Source organism: Cervus canadensis, chromosome 1 (genome assembly GCF_019320065.1).
Source record: "Cervus canadensis isolate Bull #8, Minnesota chromosome 1, ASM1932006v1, whole genome shotgun sequence".
In the NCBI taxonomy this organism is placed as follows: domain Eukaryota; kingdom Metazoa; phylum Chordata; class Mammalia; order Artiodactyla; family Cervidae; genus Cervus; species Cervus canadensis.
Window position 1 is genome coordinate 7,730,959 of NC_057386.1, and position 17,166 is coordinate 7,748,124.

The window sequence follows — 17,166 nt, forward strand, 5'->3', positions numbered from 1 at the left end:
ACTACGAGAGAGTCAAGGGGAAAAAAAAGACAGTATAGTCTATGCCTTTGAAAACCTTCAATTGTAAATGGCATACTATGCCTATTTCAAGCGACTGGAACATATGTGAAAGGCTGCCCTGCTGCCCAAGAAGCCCCATTCAACAACCTCATTCTCATTCTAGAGTCATTGTGGAGCACCAGAGGTACAACAATCAGAACTCTGTTCTTAGAAAGATGTAGAACCTAAAGATCTTTCAGTTTACTAAGGGTCTCAAATCCCCTAAAGCTATTTAAACAGGAAAGGAAGCTAGATCCCAGTGTAAAGCAAGACACCTGGCCCAGACCCCAGAGACACAGACAGGGCACCTACCACAGGAGGGGGCCCGCCTGCCAGGGTCTAAAGGACAGACCAGACCCAAATGCAGGGTCTCAGAGGCAAGTCAGCACATCGCCCGAGCTAACAACCGGGCAAACGATGTATCTCAATAGACATGTCTCCCAAGAAAATACATGATGAAAAGACACTCAGCATCATGAGTCACAATGCACATGGCATCATAATGTGACACCACTGCATACCCGCTAGGATGGCCACCACCCAGAGACTGGTACCAACAAGCCAGCAGGGGAGCCCACAGCGGACGACCGCCCGGCCAGAAACAGGAATGAAGCCCTGTTCTGTGCTGTCACCAGGTGGCCCCCTGGTAAAGAATCTGCCTCCCAATGCAGGAGACGTGGGTTTGATCCCTACGTCAGGAAGATCTCCTGGAGAAGGAAATAGCAACCCACTCTGAGTGTTCCTGCCTTGGGAGTCCCACGGACAGAGAAGCCTGGCGGGCTGCAGTCCACGGGGCTGTAAAGAGTCAGACATGACCGAGCACGCACGCAGTTATGTGCTACAACATGAAGAAACTTGGAAACAGGCTAAGGGAAAGAAGTCAGACACAGAAGGCCAACTCTTTATGTTTCCAACTATATGAAACGTCCAGAACAAGCAAACCCACAATGACAGAAAGTGGTTATTACCAGGGGTTGAGAGGAGTGGGGAATGTGGTGTAACTGCTGATGGGTATAGGGTTTCTTTCTGGGGGGTGATAAAAGTGTTCTAAATTTAGACCGTAATGGTGGGTGTACAAACCTCTGAATATACTAAAAACCATTTGAATTGTCTTCCTTAAAAGAGTGAATTTTATAGTATGCGAGCTAAGCGGCTTCCTTCATCATATCTAACTCTTGGCGACCCCATGGACTGTAGCCCACCAGGCTCCTCTGTCCGTGGGATTCTCCAGGCAAGAATACTAGGGTGGTTGCCATGTCCTCCTCCAGGGGATCTTCCCAACCTAGGGATCCGAACTCACATCTCTCATGTCTCCTGCATTGCCAGGCGGGTTCTTTACCACTAGCGCCACCTGGGCATATGAGTTATATCTCAATAAAGCTGGTGGCTGCTTTTTTTTTTTCCCCAAGCAAGCCCAGGTTAAGCTGCCTGGTTGTATGTTCTTGAGTAGAAAATTTTCTTGGAATATGTCTCGAGTCATGGTGTAAATCCCCTAAATCCTCTGTATTATAGATTTTATTTTCCAAGTCAAAAACCAGAAACTGTCTCCACTACAACTAAAATCACCAGAAAACTAAAATCAGCACCGCTGACCCCCTTGGTTTCTACTCAGAGATTAGATGGACGCCCTCCTGTGGACCTCTGTCTCCTAAGGTTTAGTGTTGGTGTCCATTGTCGCTTCCATCACTTAGCCCCTCCGGGTCTTAGTTCCTCGATTACAAAATAAAGCCGTCAAGCCAAATCTAATCACCCCTTCCAGTCCCTTCCTTGCTGCCATGGACCTCAATGCCTTAAAACCCGGATGCAGCCAATATCAGGAATCTCCAGACCTCAGCCGAAGACCCACCTGCACTGATCACGCCCTCATGGCCCAGGGTCACCAGCACAGAAGAGGGGAACCTAAGGTGTGAGTGTCCATGGGAGGCAGGGAAATTGGAAGCCCCTCTATAGAGGAAACACATGCTGACCTTGGGAACTATTGCCAAGGACACAGCCCCAGTGCTTCTGTGAGGGGTGCCACCTGGGAAATGTCTCACTGGAGCCACGGGGAAGAGTCTGAGTGCCAGGATCATGCCTGCCCTGGAGACAGGAAACAGCCCACTGCCCGTGGCTCGGCCTGCTCTGGGCTGTGGAGGGTCCTCTCGAGAGTTTCTTTAGCCTCGGCTTCGGGAAGACTTCTGGGGTGGTCCCGCCTGAACCTTCACGCCTTGTGAGCAACATGCCAAGAGTGGAGACAAAAGGCGCTAGGAAGTTTCTGGGAATGCTTCTTCGTTTAAACTTGAAAAAGAAAAGAAAACCAAACCAAACCACAACTGTCATTCCCCTCCCCTGCTCCACACCCCGCCCATCCCAGGCTCCGCCAAAGGTCTTTTCATTCAAGTACAGCCAATAGCCCCCACCCACATCGGTGGCGCCTCTGGCTACTGAGAAGACCCTGGACAGAGGGCTTGGGGGCAGGTGCCAAGAGAAAACAAACACTGGTCCCGCTGCCCCCAACAGCTCAGTGGTCTCTCCCTATGTGGCACCCAACTCAACACGGCACGCTGCCTGTGCAGAGAGAAAGTGGGGAAGGACAGGCCAGGGACGGGACACTCGAAGTCCATCACTCAATGTCACAAAGCTAACAGAGAGAGAGGGCGAAGCCCACCCAGGCTGGCCTGGAGCACAACCTGGCAAGTGCGGACAGCCGTCCAGAAAGCCATCGTGTTTAAAAAAAAAAAAGAGGGCGGGGCGGAGGAAAATATACATACATGCATGTCAGAACAGGCAGAGAACAGCGGAGACCATTTTGAAATGTACAAAAATCCTGAAGCACTATGTGTGTACCAGCAACTACCAGCACTGGAGGTCAAATACACTTGGAGAACAAACTCACAGAAAAAGAGATGAGATCTGTGGTTACCAGGCGCAATCAGGAGGCGGAGCTGGAGGAAGGTGGTCAAAGGTACAAACTTGCAGTTGTAAGGTAAGTACTACAGACGTCATGTACACCATGACAAATGTGATTAACATGCTACACGTTACATATGAGTTGAGAGTGAATCCTAAGGGTTTTCACCACAAGGAAAACAATTTTTTTGTTTTATTTTGTATCTATGAGACTATGGATATTCACTAAACTTATTCTGATTATCATGTCATGATATATTTAAGTCAAACCGTTATGCTGTATACCTTCAACTTATACAAAGTTGTATGTCAATTAGATCTCAATAAAACATGGGGGCGGGGAGGAAGAAGTAGCAAATAGTTTTAAAAATTTAATTAGGGACCTCCCTGGTGGTCCAGTGGCTAAGACTCCAAGTTCCCAATGTAGGGGGCTTGGGTTCAATCCCTGGTCAGGGAACTAGATCACACATGCCGCAACTAAGACCCCATGTAGCCAAATAAATAAATACTGAAAAAAGAAAAAAAAATGAATTAATTCCGTCTTGCTGCAGAACCATCACAGAGAAATTTTAAGTGGGTTGTTAATATATGCCTAGTCTTGGTAAATATATATGCTTAGAACAGACTATATCTGGTCACAGTGATGGTCTCTGGGGAGAAGAAATGTTAGGAAGGAAACAAACATTTCACGACATCCTCTTTAAGCCTTTTGAATGCTGTTCCATCTGCATATATTATCTATTTAAACACACACACAAGAGCATTAAGATTTCAATTTAAAGGGCAGACAAGCTAATTAGCAACATCCCCCCTCGGACCTGCAATCATATTTACTGTGTGGGCTCCCAAACATGACCAGGAAACTGAAGCGGAGCTAAACGACTCCCCGGTAGCGGCAGCTGCTAGCCAGTGCTATGCTGAGTGGTGCTCAGGGTGATCTCGTCCAGCCCCAGAAACCGTCCAAGATTCTGTCTACGGAGCGAGCTGTGGACACGGAGCCATCACAGGTCTCCATGCCGACTCCAAGACCCAGGGAGCGCTTCCTGCACCCCCGCCTTACTCACTGCCCCCTCGTCCAGCCCTCTGCCTGGGGAAAATGCTCGCCGTGAGCTGAAGGCACGACAGACCGGCCTGCCCGGCCCGCAGAGCTCAGGGCCAACTCCTGGCACAAGAAGGGCTTATTTCTTGGCAACCGGGGCACAGTCAGCTGACTTGAGCTCTAGTCCTCGAGATGCTGCCAACTAGCTGGGTACTCCTGCCTAAGTCACAAAAGGCTTCAGCATCATGCTGGGAAACAGGCATTCTAAGATGGAAGTGTAAGTGGAGACCACTTGGGGGGAGGACAGTGTAGTAAAATGAATCAAGTCTTAAAAAGGTATTCCTACCCCTGGACCAGTAATTTCGTTTAGGAATTTAACCTAAGAAACTTATAGAGGTAGACAAAGATAGAGAAAAAGTACAAGATGTTAGTCCCAGCATTTAAAACTGAAAACATGGCAACAATTTAGCTGAAGAGGCTGATCAGAGAAACAGGTTCATCCACTGGATGGAATTATGGACACTAAGAATCACTCTATCAAAAACTTTTTGTGAAATGAAAATGTTACCAAAAAGAAACATATCTGCCTCTGAACACCCAACTTGGGAGAATATGAAGGCCCCAAGGTATGGGCAACAATTCTAATAAAGAGAATGCAGAAAAAGCATGGGGAATAGCATCTCAAGAGTAGTTTATGGGATGAGCTGATCAACAGTGGAGAGGACCCTGAAGGGCTGAACAAGCCCCTGTGAGGTGCCCACAGCACACCAGCGTGGATTCCACAGAAGGTTCGGAACTGGGACCCCAAGGCTGAAGCAAGGTAAAAGTGGCAAAAGTTTGTCACTGGCGGTGTTTCTAAAATACAATCTAGGGACTGTCTTGGTGGCTCAGTGGAGCAGAATCCACCTGCCAATGCTGGGGACACGGGTTCGGTCTCTGGTGCAGAAGATCCCACGTGCCGTGAGGCAGCAAAACCTGTGCGCCCCAGGTACCGAGTCCATGCACCCAGAGCCCAGCGCTCTGCATCGAGAAGCCCCACCCAGCCGCGAGAGGAGCCCCTCGCCGCAACTGGAGAAAAGCCAACAGACCCGGGTCAGCGAAAAATTAAATAAATAAATAAATTTAAAAAATTCACTTCATAAAATACAACCTGAGAGTAAGTCTTTAGGTTCGAGCCCAAGAGAATCAGTGTACATCAGAGCAGGTGGGGTCACCTGCCCAGCAACAAATGTGACCGGGTTTCCATGCAGACACTGCCTGTCTTGGGAATGGTGTGTTCCAGAACATTGACCAGCAAAGAGAAGACGATTCTCTGGGTTTAAAGCTTCCACTGTTCTGTGGAAATACACAAGTACTGCAGACTTGAATTCCCCTGGACACATGCAAATGGTCCATTTACATGGTCCATTTTAAGTTTGCTAAATGGTGTGGGGCCGGGATTAACACAGTGTGTACTTTTGTAAACAAATATTGATACGCTCATAGAAGACTAGAATAACCATCCACTGCAATGATAAGCAGCAGTTATACTTCAGTGGTGGAATTATAGGTGATTATTTTTAAACCAATTTTTTGTATGTTCTTGCAACTGTGTACTAAGTATGTATAAGTAACTCAAAATAACTTGAGCAATCAGGAAAAAACAAAACAAAACTATCCATCTAAGACAAATAAGAGAACAACCCCACCGATTTTTCTTCAGTGATGATCAGAGAGACTGACCAGAGGCCTCTGAGCCTGCACCTTCTCCGCATGCCTGACCTGGATGCCACACTCCCACGCCCTTGCCTTTACCTGTCCACCCGCCGCCGCCCTCTGCTCTCCTCTGGCGCCCTCCACGGTTACGTGTGGCTTCCAACTGTCTCTTTCTAGAGAGCTTGACCCCTTCTCTCCGGCATCAAAAGCTGTTGAGCAAAATTCTTCAGTACAATGACTCTTAGGGCAAAGGATGAAGTGTGGATTAGATAAAGAGCAAGAGCAATTACAACAGTTTTCCCAACATTCAAAAGGCAATTATGCTAAGTGCAATGTAGAGTTGTAGGTTTGGATCCTAGAACAAAAGGAGGACAGGAGTGGAAAACTAATCCAAACAGAAGTGTGCACTTCAGTTAATGGTGTGGAACCAGGACTAACTTCTTGCTTTTGACAAATGTACCAATTACATAAGATGTCAACCTTAGGGGAAGCTAGAAGGGTATATACCATGATCCTTGCAACTTTCCTATAAACCTCAGGAGAGTTTATTTTTTAAATGTAGACATGAAATAGGACAATGTTAAGAATAAAAGAAGATGGGGACAGACTGAATACGCATTTCCACGGCAGGTATCTCTCTGCATGTGGACACTTCCAGGCACCCAAGACACAGGACAACCAAGACTGAAAGTCCTCACCCTCACTCCCTGGTGCCATTACGGGAGAGGCATCACCTGCTTGAGCACTTGGGAAACCCAGGTCTCTGCCACTTTAGGGAAAGAGAAAGATGACACATTCAAAGCTCACGTCATGACACTGCCTGGCACACAGCCGGCAATCCATGGATACGGGCCGGACACAAGACAGCAATTTCAGCCCTTTTCCTCTTAGACTGGTTGCATTCTACTCACAACAACTGTCATATATTTTCACCCTTAAAAGAAATTAAATCCAATGACACGTCTTAGCGACAGCCGAGTATTAACACTGGTCAGTAGGCCAGAGGGAGTTGTGTGCACTTAGTCACTCAGTCAGATCTGACTCTTTGAGACCCAGGGACTGCAGCCCGCCAGGCTCTTCTGTCCATGTGATTCTCCAGGCAAGAATACCGCAGTGGGTTGCCATTCCCTTCTCCAGGGGATCTTCCGAATGCAGGGATCAAACCCAGGTCTCCTGCAGTAGCTGGGGGATTCTTTACTGTCTGAGCTACCAGGGAAGCCCAGGCAAAAGGGTAGAGGGGAAGAAGATAGGTTTTTCTGCTACTAGGACCTGAAAGCACTGCTTGCTTATCGAGGGCAACTCAATGTCCCTTCCGTCCTGTGGCCCATCTTTTGCCAATCTCTGGCATTAACACTGTTACTAGAAGACTAAGCAGAGGGAACACAAGAATCCTAAATCAGATATATATACACTTAAAACTTGGGGTGCGGGGTAGATTAAAAAACTGAATCTACTACAACAGGCTTTTAAGCACCTATGCTCCTGCTGCTGCTAAGTTGCCTCATCAGCCCAACTCAAAGGGTAGTTAGTTCCAACCAGCAGACTCTGCGTCACAGGGAGGACACTCCACCTGCAGGTCGTCGGGCCCGCCCACCCCGGTCTGACTGTGTCAGGAGAACCTGCGTTAACAGGAGCCAGCTGATCCCACGCCGGCGGCTTTCGCAGGTATGACTGGGGATCATGTACCATGCTCTCCCTGCTCCCCCCAGCCCCACAGGTAAACAGGGTGGTTAGATCCATTTTTAATTGAAGGAGTTACTCCAACGTGTGAGTCATTCGGAATGTAAGCTTTCACAGAAAGCCCTGTTTCTCAAGAAGCACCCCACCCGGGGAGAGAAACTGAGTGCGTCGTCTGAGTGCCACAGGGTGTGAGACGCAGGCAACAGCGCAGGTGACCGGGGTCCAACTGAGGGGCCAGAAGGCTGTGTGCGAGGAGGTGAGGAGCCCTGAAGACAGCGAAGGCAGGGCTGGAGGCTGCAGGTGGAGAGGTCAGCCTACACGCTGGGCTGGAAAGTCGTCCGGCGGCCAGGAGGCGCGTCCGGGCTGGGGCAGTCAGGGCACGAACCAGTGCAGGCCAGGGGACATGCAGGGCAGGCAAGGGGCATTCCCAGCAAAGATCCGGCGGCAGACGAGAACGGGGGCCTGGCGCCAAAGGCACCGGCAACAAAAGCAAACAGAACAGGCGAGTCGGACTTCAGAGAAAGTAAAACAAGTTTTATGCATCAAAAGACTGCCGAGAGAGTAAAATGCAACGCCCACGAAGAGAGAAAATACCTGCAATCAAGTATCTGATGAAGGATTAATGTCCAGAATATAGAGTGGTGGTTTAGTCGCTAAGTCGTGTCCGACTCTTTGCGACTCCGTGGACTGTAGCCTGCCAGGCTCCTCTGTCCATGGAATTCTCCAGGCAAGAATACTGGAGTGGGTTGCCATTTCCCTCTCCAGGGGATCTTCCTGACCCAGGAATTGAACCCTGGTCTCCGAAATTGCAGGCAGATTCTTCACTGACTGAGCTACCAGGGAACCCCTAAAATTCAGCAACAACAGAAAACAATTCAAGTCGAAGATGGGCAGATGACCTGAATAAATGTTTCTTCAAAGAAGACACACAAGTGATCAATTAGCACATGAAAAGATGCCCAACACCGCTAATCTTATCGTTAGAGAAATGCAAATCATAACTACAATGAGGTATCACCTCACACTCAGCACGATGGCTACTATCAAAAAAAAAATACAAATCACAAGTGTAGGGTGTGGAGAAATTGGAACCCTTGTGCCCTGTTGGTGGGAATGTAAAATGGTATCGCTGCAATGGAAAAACAGTTTGGCAGCTCCTCAAAAAAGTAAAAATAGAATTACCATATGATCCAGCAATCCCACTTCTGGGTATATACCCAAAAGAACTGAAAAATGGGATCTCAAAGAGATATCGGTACATTCATTTTCCCAGCAGCATTATTTATAACAGGGAAAAGGGTCAGAATGGCAGCCCCCAAAAGGAGAATTTTAGATGATCCCAAATGTTCTGATGTTTAGAAGATGTACACTTGAGTACCTGGAGGTGAGCGTCGTGGAGTCTGCTCCTGACTCACCAGGGGCTCTGGAGGAATCGTATTTACATACTCTTACAGACACAGATAAAGCAAACTTGGCATGAGGTTAACTGCTGACTCACGGTGGTGGTAATTAGTAATCACTGGCCGAGTCATTCAACTCCTCTGTGTGTTTAAAACCGTCTCATAATGAAAAGTTGGGGAAAGAAATGTTTAAAATTCCAGACTTGCGGGTGGAGAGGGCAGTTAACACTTGCAAAGTCGGAGGCTCTAGATGACAGGATGGAGCCATCAAGGAAGCAGCTGGGAATGCGCGGGTAAGGACCAACATGCAGGTACCAGCAGCCCTTCCCTGGTGGCTCAGACGGTGAAGATGAATCCGCCTGCAGTGTGGGAGACCTGGGTTCGATCCCTGGTTCGGGGAGATCCACTAGAGGAGGGCATGGCAACCCACTCCAGTATTCTTGTCTGGAGAACCCCCATGGACAGAGGAGCCTGGCGGGCTACAGGCCCCAGTGTCCCAGAGTCCCAGACGACTAAGCACAGCAGGCCGGTGAGCGCTGAAGAAAAGCCCAGAGGAGAGGGGACTCTCCAAAATGTCCTAAGAGGAAAGAAGGTAAAAGAGAGAAAAATTCACTAAGCCAGGAGAGTGGAACTCAATGGAACAGAGTTTCCATTAAGAGGGTGATTGATGGACCATATTGACAAGGCTGGCGGGTCAGCAGGGCAGGCACTGAGATAAAGTTGTAAGTGCAGTGACCAGGGATTCCCTAGGCCTTTGTGACCTTTGGAAGAGCTGTTCACACCCTTCAGTGGGAGGCCAGAAGGAGAAAGGCTTTGGGGTGCTCCGGTCATGGGGAAATGGAGGCAGACACCCCTTCTCACCCGGGGGTGCTGGGTGCCCCCAAAGCATGCTGGGGGAGGGTGAGATGCTTTTTCTCCCTTGTCCTGAAGATGACATCATCAGCCTTCAGGGCCCTCAAACTCCCTCAAGTAATTAAACAGTCAGAGCTGCTTTCAGCCCGGAGTATGTCAGGTCCTGACGCTCCCGGAAGCCACACAAGAGACACAGATGTGTGTGTCTGTCTTCCTTCCCACCTGCACTTAGGGGGCCAGTAAGTATAGTCCCATGGACATGCCTGTCAAGGCAGCTCCGCCAGCCCTCATCACAGCAGCATCTCCCACAAAAAAGGATTAAAATTAAAGCTAGGAGGAAGAATCTCATCAGAGCTGCTGAGTGTGAAGGACCAGCTCTCACTTGCAGGATGCAAATGAAGAACGCTCTTCAGACTGCAGGAAATCTCTTCAGGAGCTGGGGGTTTTCATTTTATTGTTGAATAGGATTGACTGCGGTTTGTTTTTTTGTTTTTTTTTTTAAAGCACTACTCAGTATCTTAAATTTTTTTAATTGCTCAGATTGTCACAGTCAGAATGAATTTTTACCAGATATAGCTATGCTATCAATTTAAACCATAAGTGATCTGGTGTCTAGTTCCTTTCATCTTGCTGCAGAAAATAAGATGTTTCAGTCTTTCAAAATATGCAAACACACCAAAAACCCCTCAACCAGTCAACTAGATTTAACCCCCAAAGGACACGAATCCCAGGACTTACTGCTGAGCTGAACCCCTCTGAACAGCTTATCATTTGCCTCAATGTTTAAATCATAAAACCTTTTCACAATCCTGCTTCAGAAGAACACAGTGGACCTGCGGACCCAACGGACCAAGAGATCCATTCAATGCAGTCAGCCTGGGTCGAAGGACATGAAACCCTCAACCGCAGGGTGTAGCTGAAGAGCAAAACACGGGCAAATAACCTTGGAGTAGATACATTCAGAGGGTCATCCACTAACATGATTCAGTTCTATTCTGAACTACAAAAAATTTCAGTAAGCGTTTTGCTCTTCGCTGTTGGTAACCACGCGTGTCAGGTGGCTCCTAATAGAGCCCCCTGAGGCTGGCAGAAATGTCAGGGAGAGAAGCAGTTCTGAACGTGTGTTCCAGCTCAGTCAGAGTTGCCACTGTGGGCTCAGGAGCATGAAAACCTCGTTCTTCTCAGGGCTTGGCATCCAGCCCCCAGGCCCCTGGAGCCTCAGGGAGGCGCTACGGTTAAAAACACCAAACTGCTAGTCGACGTGAGTGACAGCAGTGAGTGACAGCATCGTGTAAAGTGAAAAGCACTCTGGAAACGTCCTGCTGGCCATTCCCCGCCCCTTGAGCATCTTCCCACTCCAATCTGGGCAGCAAACTCCGAAAGCTTCTTTCAATAGGAACAGGAGCACAGATTAAGTCTTCCAAAGGTTAAGGCTCTTTTAAAAGAGAACCCGCTCATCACCGAAATCACCGTAAATTCAACTCCCGTAAATTCAACTCCGGGGATGGGGAAAGCACCAGAAGACCTTTAGTGTCCTAAAGCAAAAACAGGTAGGGAGCAGAGTCAGCCTGACAGGGGAAGGGGCTGGATCCAGGAGGAGAGACTGAAAGAGTCCACCTGAACCTGACTGGTGACTCAGCAGCACTCCCAGCGGGAAGGTGATGATGGCAGCAAGTCGGGGCAGGAGGTCAAGCTGGATTTCCTGACACCGTCCTTGTCTAACACAACACAAGAAGGCCAGTTACCTGCAGGCAGGGAATCAGACTTGCATAGGTTTCTTTCACTCAACATCTAGGGGTATTCGAAGGTTCTCTAGAAATAAAGTGTCTTCTGACAGTTGTTTGGATAACGACCAAGGGGCTAGGGAATGAATGACAAATGTAGGCGGGAAGCAGCCTGTAGCGCAAACAGGGTGTTTCCCCCACACTTCTGCTCTTGGCCAAGATGGCCTCCCTTGTGGTCACTGGCCCACCTTCCCCCCATCCCAACACCCTGCCCTTTCTCCTCGCCTGTGGTTCCCTCCCACTCCACCAGGACATCCAAGTGTGAAAAGACTGGATGATTAATGCCAACCACAGGGCTAGTGAATCATGTTTGATGGGAGTACTCGATTCTAGTAATGACCTATGAAACTTCAGGTGACGGCAAACTATATTTACCTCCACTTGGATTTGGGTTCCTCCACTATTATCAGTGTGACTGGATAAGTTACACAACTATTCTGTTCCTCGGCTTCCTCCTCTAAAACAATAATAATAGTACCTAATTCCCAGGGGTGTTGTACACATAAGGGAGCAATACGCATAAAGCACTTATCGAATGCCCAGCACATAGTAACACAATAAGAACAGGCATTATGTAATCTTTACATACAAAAGCAATACTCTGCCATCCTTGTAATTCATAATCTCATTTCCTGTCTTTTGGGTATTTCAACATCTGCCCCTAGATTCTGGAAGATATATATACCTACACATACACATTCATTCCATCCCCCTGCTGGAGGCTGGTAGACTTTGCCAGGTGTTACTTTCAATGTCCATTACTGTTTTCTTATGAAGTGACAGAAAAGTGAAGATCATGAGTATTTATAGAAGAGGCTTAAAGAAGAAGTCAAAGGTGTAATCCACCAGGTCATAAGCTGCAACATCATCAAACAGGAGTTCCTACAACACTGGAAAAAACTGCACCTCTGGCTTCTCTGTGGAGAAGCATCGCCCTGTGACACATGGACGTGATCTCCTGAAGGGGCGGGGCTGGCCCTGTCTGATGGACATCAGGACAGTGTCTGCCAACAGCCAAGAGGCTGCTCCGGGCACCACCCAGCCAAGCTTCTGGTTATTCCACTTGTGCAGGCTCAGTTCAGTGGCTAGAAAGACAGACCTCGTATTTTATTGCAGACAGAGAAAAGGAGGCAGTGATGAGGCCAAGGTCATTCAGAGTAGGTGACAGCCAGCAAGAGCACCCAAGAGTTTTTACTTCCAATCACAGGACGCAAAAACATGTCCCTCATCTGGTGAAAGTGCCCTTGAGTTAGGCGGTGGGCCAGACAGAAAAACCAGGAAGACACTGAGGCCTAGGAGTAAGAAACCAGAAGCCAAGGGACAAAGATTAAAATCACAGAACAGTGGTGAGATGCCACAGCGCTGTGATCCTACCTGAATAAAATGCAATTAGATGCACTCAGTCCTGCACCTTGGTTAACCTTACATAACTTCTTCCTATTACATCACTAAGAACAATTGCTTTTAATGGGTCCAGCACTGGACCAGCGAGGCAAGCAAATCTCACATGCTATGATGCTACACCTAAATAGCTTTCCCCATGGAAATACTGGCCTGAGTAGGAGCCAAAAATAAACCCAAAAGCCAATTCCAGAGGGACCTGTCACCAGGAATGCCATACACACAAACACACACCACCTCACAAAAGGAGGGTGATCATGAACAGACAGACCGTGAAAACCGTGGCAACTAAGAGCAACAGACAACGCAAAAGAGACGGGAAAGCAAAGGAGTGGAAATAGGAAGGCCCTAAACCTGCTCAGACAACAGCAGCTGGCACGCTTCCTCACAGGGGCTGCTCTGTCCAACCATGACAGGTGGAGACCAGAATGACCCACCACGTTCAGCCAATGCTCAAGAAGGGCAAGAGGCTGTCAGCACTCGGCTTCATCCCAAAAATCTACTCAAAGGATGACCACGGATGGGAAGGGCGAAGTGTCCACACAGGAGATCCACGGCCAAATGGGACGAGTCTCAAGTGGATAAATCAGCTATCACACTCAAGGGGTCAGGAGCTCAAGGAAAGGAAGGAGCACAGATTGCATGCCTCTTTTAAGTCCTAAAGAAGCTTTTAACTTTGGCTGCTTGAAGCCTCAGGAGTCAGACCATAAATCCTGCAGTTTCCAGGAAGAACGACTTATTTTTCTGTTGATAACTTTCATGGTAGTGGCCAGGAGGGGATAGGACTTGTTGACCAGCCTCTTCATCTCTTTCTCAATTTGCTCGTTAAAAACTTAAATTAAGAAACTAAGAGTACTCATTGTCTGCCATATCAACATGAAAACTACAACGCTCCACAGCCTACCAAACAATTCACATTAAAAGGACACTAAAATGGCAATAGGTGACAGCTTTAAAAAGAAAAGCTTCCCAAGACGGTCACTGCTGTATCCGATCAATAACTGGGTTCTCAAGTCTCATAACCAGATTAGTGATGGAGTAGGAATCAGAACCTAAAAGCTCAGTCTCGGTCTAATGGTCTTTACAGCACAGTCACTTCGATGGGTATATAAGGAGTGGGAAGTGAGAGGGAAACTCTTCCTAAAGCATAATGTCACACGGTCCCAGGCCCCACCCCACCACCCCAGTGGGTGCTCAGGAGCAACACCTCAGGAACAGAACGAGTGAGACAGTCCGCTGACCAGGGTCATCTGTGCCTGTGCTTCACGGTAACAGAGAGCTGCTGCTGCTGCTAAGTCGCTTCAGTCGTGTCCAACTCTGTGCGACCCCAGAGACAGCAGCCCACCAGGCTCCCCCGTCCCTGGGATCCTCCAGGCAAGAACACTGGAGTGGATTGCCATTTTCTTCTCCAATGCATGAAAGTGAAAAGTGAAAGTGAAGTCGCTCAGTCATGTCTGAGTCTTAGCGACCCCATGGACTGGAGCCCACCAGGCTCCTCCGTCCACGGGATTTTCCAGGCAAGAGTACTGGAGTGGGGTGCCATTGCCTTCTCCGAATAGAGCGCTACCTACCAGGTATAAACTCCCCTCCTCCCCGCCAATAAACCTATTCTCAAATCCTGATAGAAGCACTAGGTCCTGCCATCCATGAAAGGGCTACGCCGTGTCACCCCATCCTAGAATTCCTATGTCCCTGAGCTTTTGCCAAGCTCAGAAGCGGCAGAAACTACAATGGCAAAGAAAACATCACCACTGGAGCCACGATGGACTTCACCAAATTCAAAGCAAGTCACAAGAGGGCAGCTTCAAAATATATCCAACCTGGGACCTTAAACTTATTTTCTATTTAATTCCAAAATAGATTATTTTAAGTCAAACTTCATATAATTACACATTATGGGAGGAGACAGACTGAGCCTAACTGTAAACAAAGTTAACCACCGAAGTCAAGATGAACAGGAACAACAACTGATAAACATGGCAGCTCCCAGCAGTGAGCCGGGCCTGCCTCCCTGAGTCCCAGGGCAGGAGGCTCTGACAGAGTCCAATAAGCTCCATCCCAGAAGTCACAAACCTCTAGAGGAAATGGTCAGGGAAAACATTAAGAACCAACGGAAAGATGCTGGCAACCCGTCACCAGTGTGACAACCTTCGCTAGTGTGATAACACACAAACACAGCGTATAGAGCAAAAAATCTTGAATTCACAATACTGGTAGTAATTTTTAACCAGCATCCTGAGGCAAAAGGTCATCTATTCCACATACTTTTGCGTGAACTTATCATTTTCTCTCTGACTCAGAGAAGCTACCTCCTGATCTGTATTTTTCTGAGGGGAAGCAGGGGTCCTGTGCACGGATTTCTGTGCCCGTGGATGCGCATGTACTGGCCGGGAAAAAGACCCTGCTGGTATCAGCGGTGACTTCTACCATCAAGAAATGGATCACAGGCTCTTCTGGAGAGTGGGGACTTCTTCCCAGTCAGACGGATCATCACAGACCCCTTGTGCAGGTCGCCTTCGTCTCCCACTGGGTCAGAAACCCAGATTAACTTCTAAAGTGCCCTCCCCTGAAATCAGACCACTCAACATCCCGGGCAGCTAAAACAGTCCAGGCCTGATTCTTGCCAAGAAATGTTTTCCTGCAGGAGAGAAGGAGGAGGAGATGAAAAAGGGGTAAAAGATACAAGAGGCGTGTATGTCTGTGAATTACTGATAGGAGTTCACACTCGGGGAAAACAAGACGTGAAAAGTCACCAAACCAACCCTGGTTCAGGGTTTAAGTTTTATGATGATGAACGGGGGAGTCTGCTATGTGCTTAATGGCCTCAGGTAAGACAAATCTTTCAGGTTCCCAAATGGGTGGCTCCCCTCCATCCAGGGTTCTATAGTATTTTTTTTTCCCAAGAAGTCCAACTGTACTTAAGAGAGTCATCAATTCCAATCAGCAGCTGCCACATCCCTCCCTGCACCCCCAGTGCTATTAATATCAGGACTCCGATTGTTAATGATTTTACTCAAAGTTCCCCGCAGCAGTTAAAACCAGGTAACAAGCTAAAACACAAAGGGGCTGGTTTTCTTCACCCATAATAACGCATTCTGCAATCCAGTGAACTTCCTGGGGTTTCATGTCGGCCGAGATTTTCACCTCTATCTTTTGTTTTGGAATGCCCACAACCCCTCCCTGCACGGACCGGCACGGCCTTCCTTTCTGGATGCACAATGCAGTAGGTAGCTGCTCGGGGGTCAGCAGAACGCCGCACTGGTGTAAAGCCGAGAGCGTGCCTGCCCCAAGAGTTCCCCCACCGGACTGGGTTCACAAACAGGATCTTGAGGCCGACACCGCAGCAGCCTGGCACGGGCTTGCCAGTCTTTCGCGTGGGGGAAGCCCGGGGCCCGGTGGCCCAGGGCTGGTGCAATGACTTTGCACCGGAGCGTCCCCGCCGCGGAGGCTTGTCCTCCCACCTCGGCCCCACTGCAGTGTGGCACCACTACCCGGCAGCGCCCTGAACGCCTCCCCTCCCGGCCCAGGGCTCGAGCGGCCGACTCGGTCCCCCGCCGGCCCCCCGGCCCGGCCCCCGCCCGCCGGCCCGCCGCACCTTGGTCTCCTTCACGTGCTGCTTGACGCCCTCCGGGTACCACTGGACGCGCACGTAGCCGCGGCGCAGCGGGCTGGCCCGGCCCTCCTCGTGGCCCGCGCCCCCCGCCTCCGAGCAGCCCGAGCTCCCACGGCCCTCCTCCTCGCCCTCCGAGTCCGAGTCCTCGCCGTGGATGAGGCGCACCAGCCCGAAGTGCACCGAGCCGCGGTAACGGCCCGACACCAGGTCGTGGGAGAAGAGCAGCCGCTGCGAGCCGGCTTCGGGGCCGGAGTCCGAGGATGGCCCGGAGCCCGAGTCCGCGGCGGGTGCCGGCGCCGGGGCCGGGGCGGGGGTTGCGTCCGGGCTCGGGGGCGCGTCCGGGACCTGGGCGGGAGCCGGGGCTGCGGGCGCGGACGCTGCGGGATCCGCCATAACTGCGCTGCGCGAGTCTCGGGCGGCGGCAGCGGCGGCGGCGGCAGCGGCGGCGAAAAAGGCACGGGGAGGCGGGGCCTGCCGGCGCCGGGGGGCGAGGCCACGGCGCGCTGACGTGGCCTGCGTGCCGCCGTCGTCAGGGAACAGTGATGCGGTTGCTAGGGGCTACTGCCTGGTCGCTAGGGGACGCTGGAGATTCTGCCGCAGGCGAGGGGCGGGGTGAGAAAGGATGGCCTGCACGAGGGCGGGGCGGGGCCCGAAGGAGTAAAAGGACGGAGAGAGGAGGCAGGGGTGGGGACCCAGGAGCGGGAAGTGGAGTGCTCACCGAGGAAGAGGGGAGGGTTCGAGGTGGGACGGAGGATGGTCCGGAGACCGTCCGCA

General features: G+C 49.9%; 1 protein-coding gene across 2 annotated transcripts in view; it reads right to left on the reverse strand.

Moving 5' to 3' along the window:
* The window catches only part of UBE2O (ubiquitin conjugating enzyme E2 O), a 49,428-nt gene extending 32,574 nt beyond the window's left edge, over positions 1–16,854 (reverse strand). Inside the window, exon 1 of one of the 2 annotated variants that reach the window (XM_043461567.1) lies at positions 16,375–16,854. In XM_043461567.1, the coding sequence (XP_043317502.1) occupies positions 16,375–16,785 (411 nt within the window). In that variant the 5' untranslated portion in view covers positions 16,786–16,854. The remainder of the gene's footprint in view (positions 1–16,374) is intronic. The other variant, XM_043461576.1, reaches the window with a different exon arrangement.
* Between the last annotated feature and the right edge of the window lie 312 nt (positions 16,855–17,166).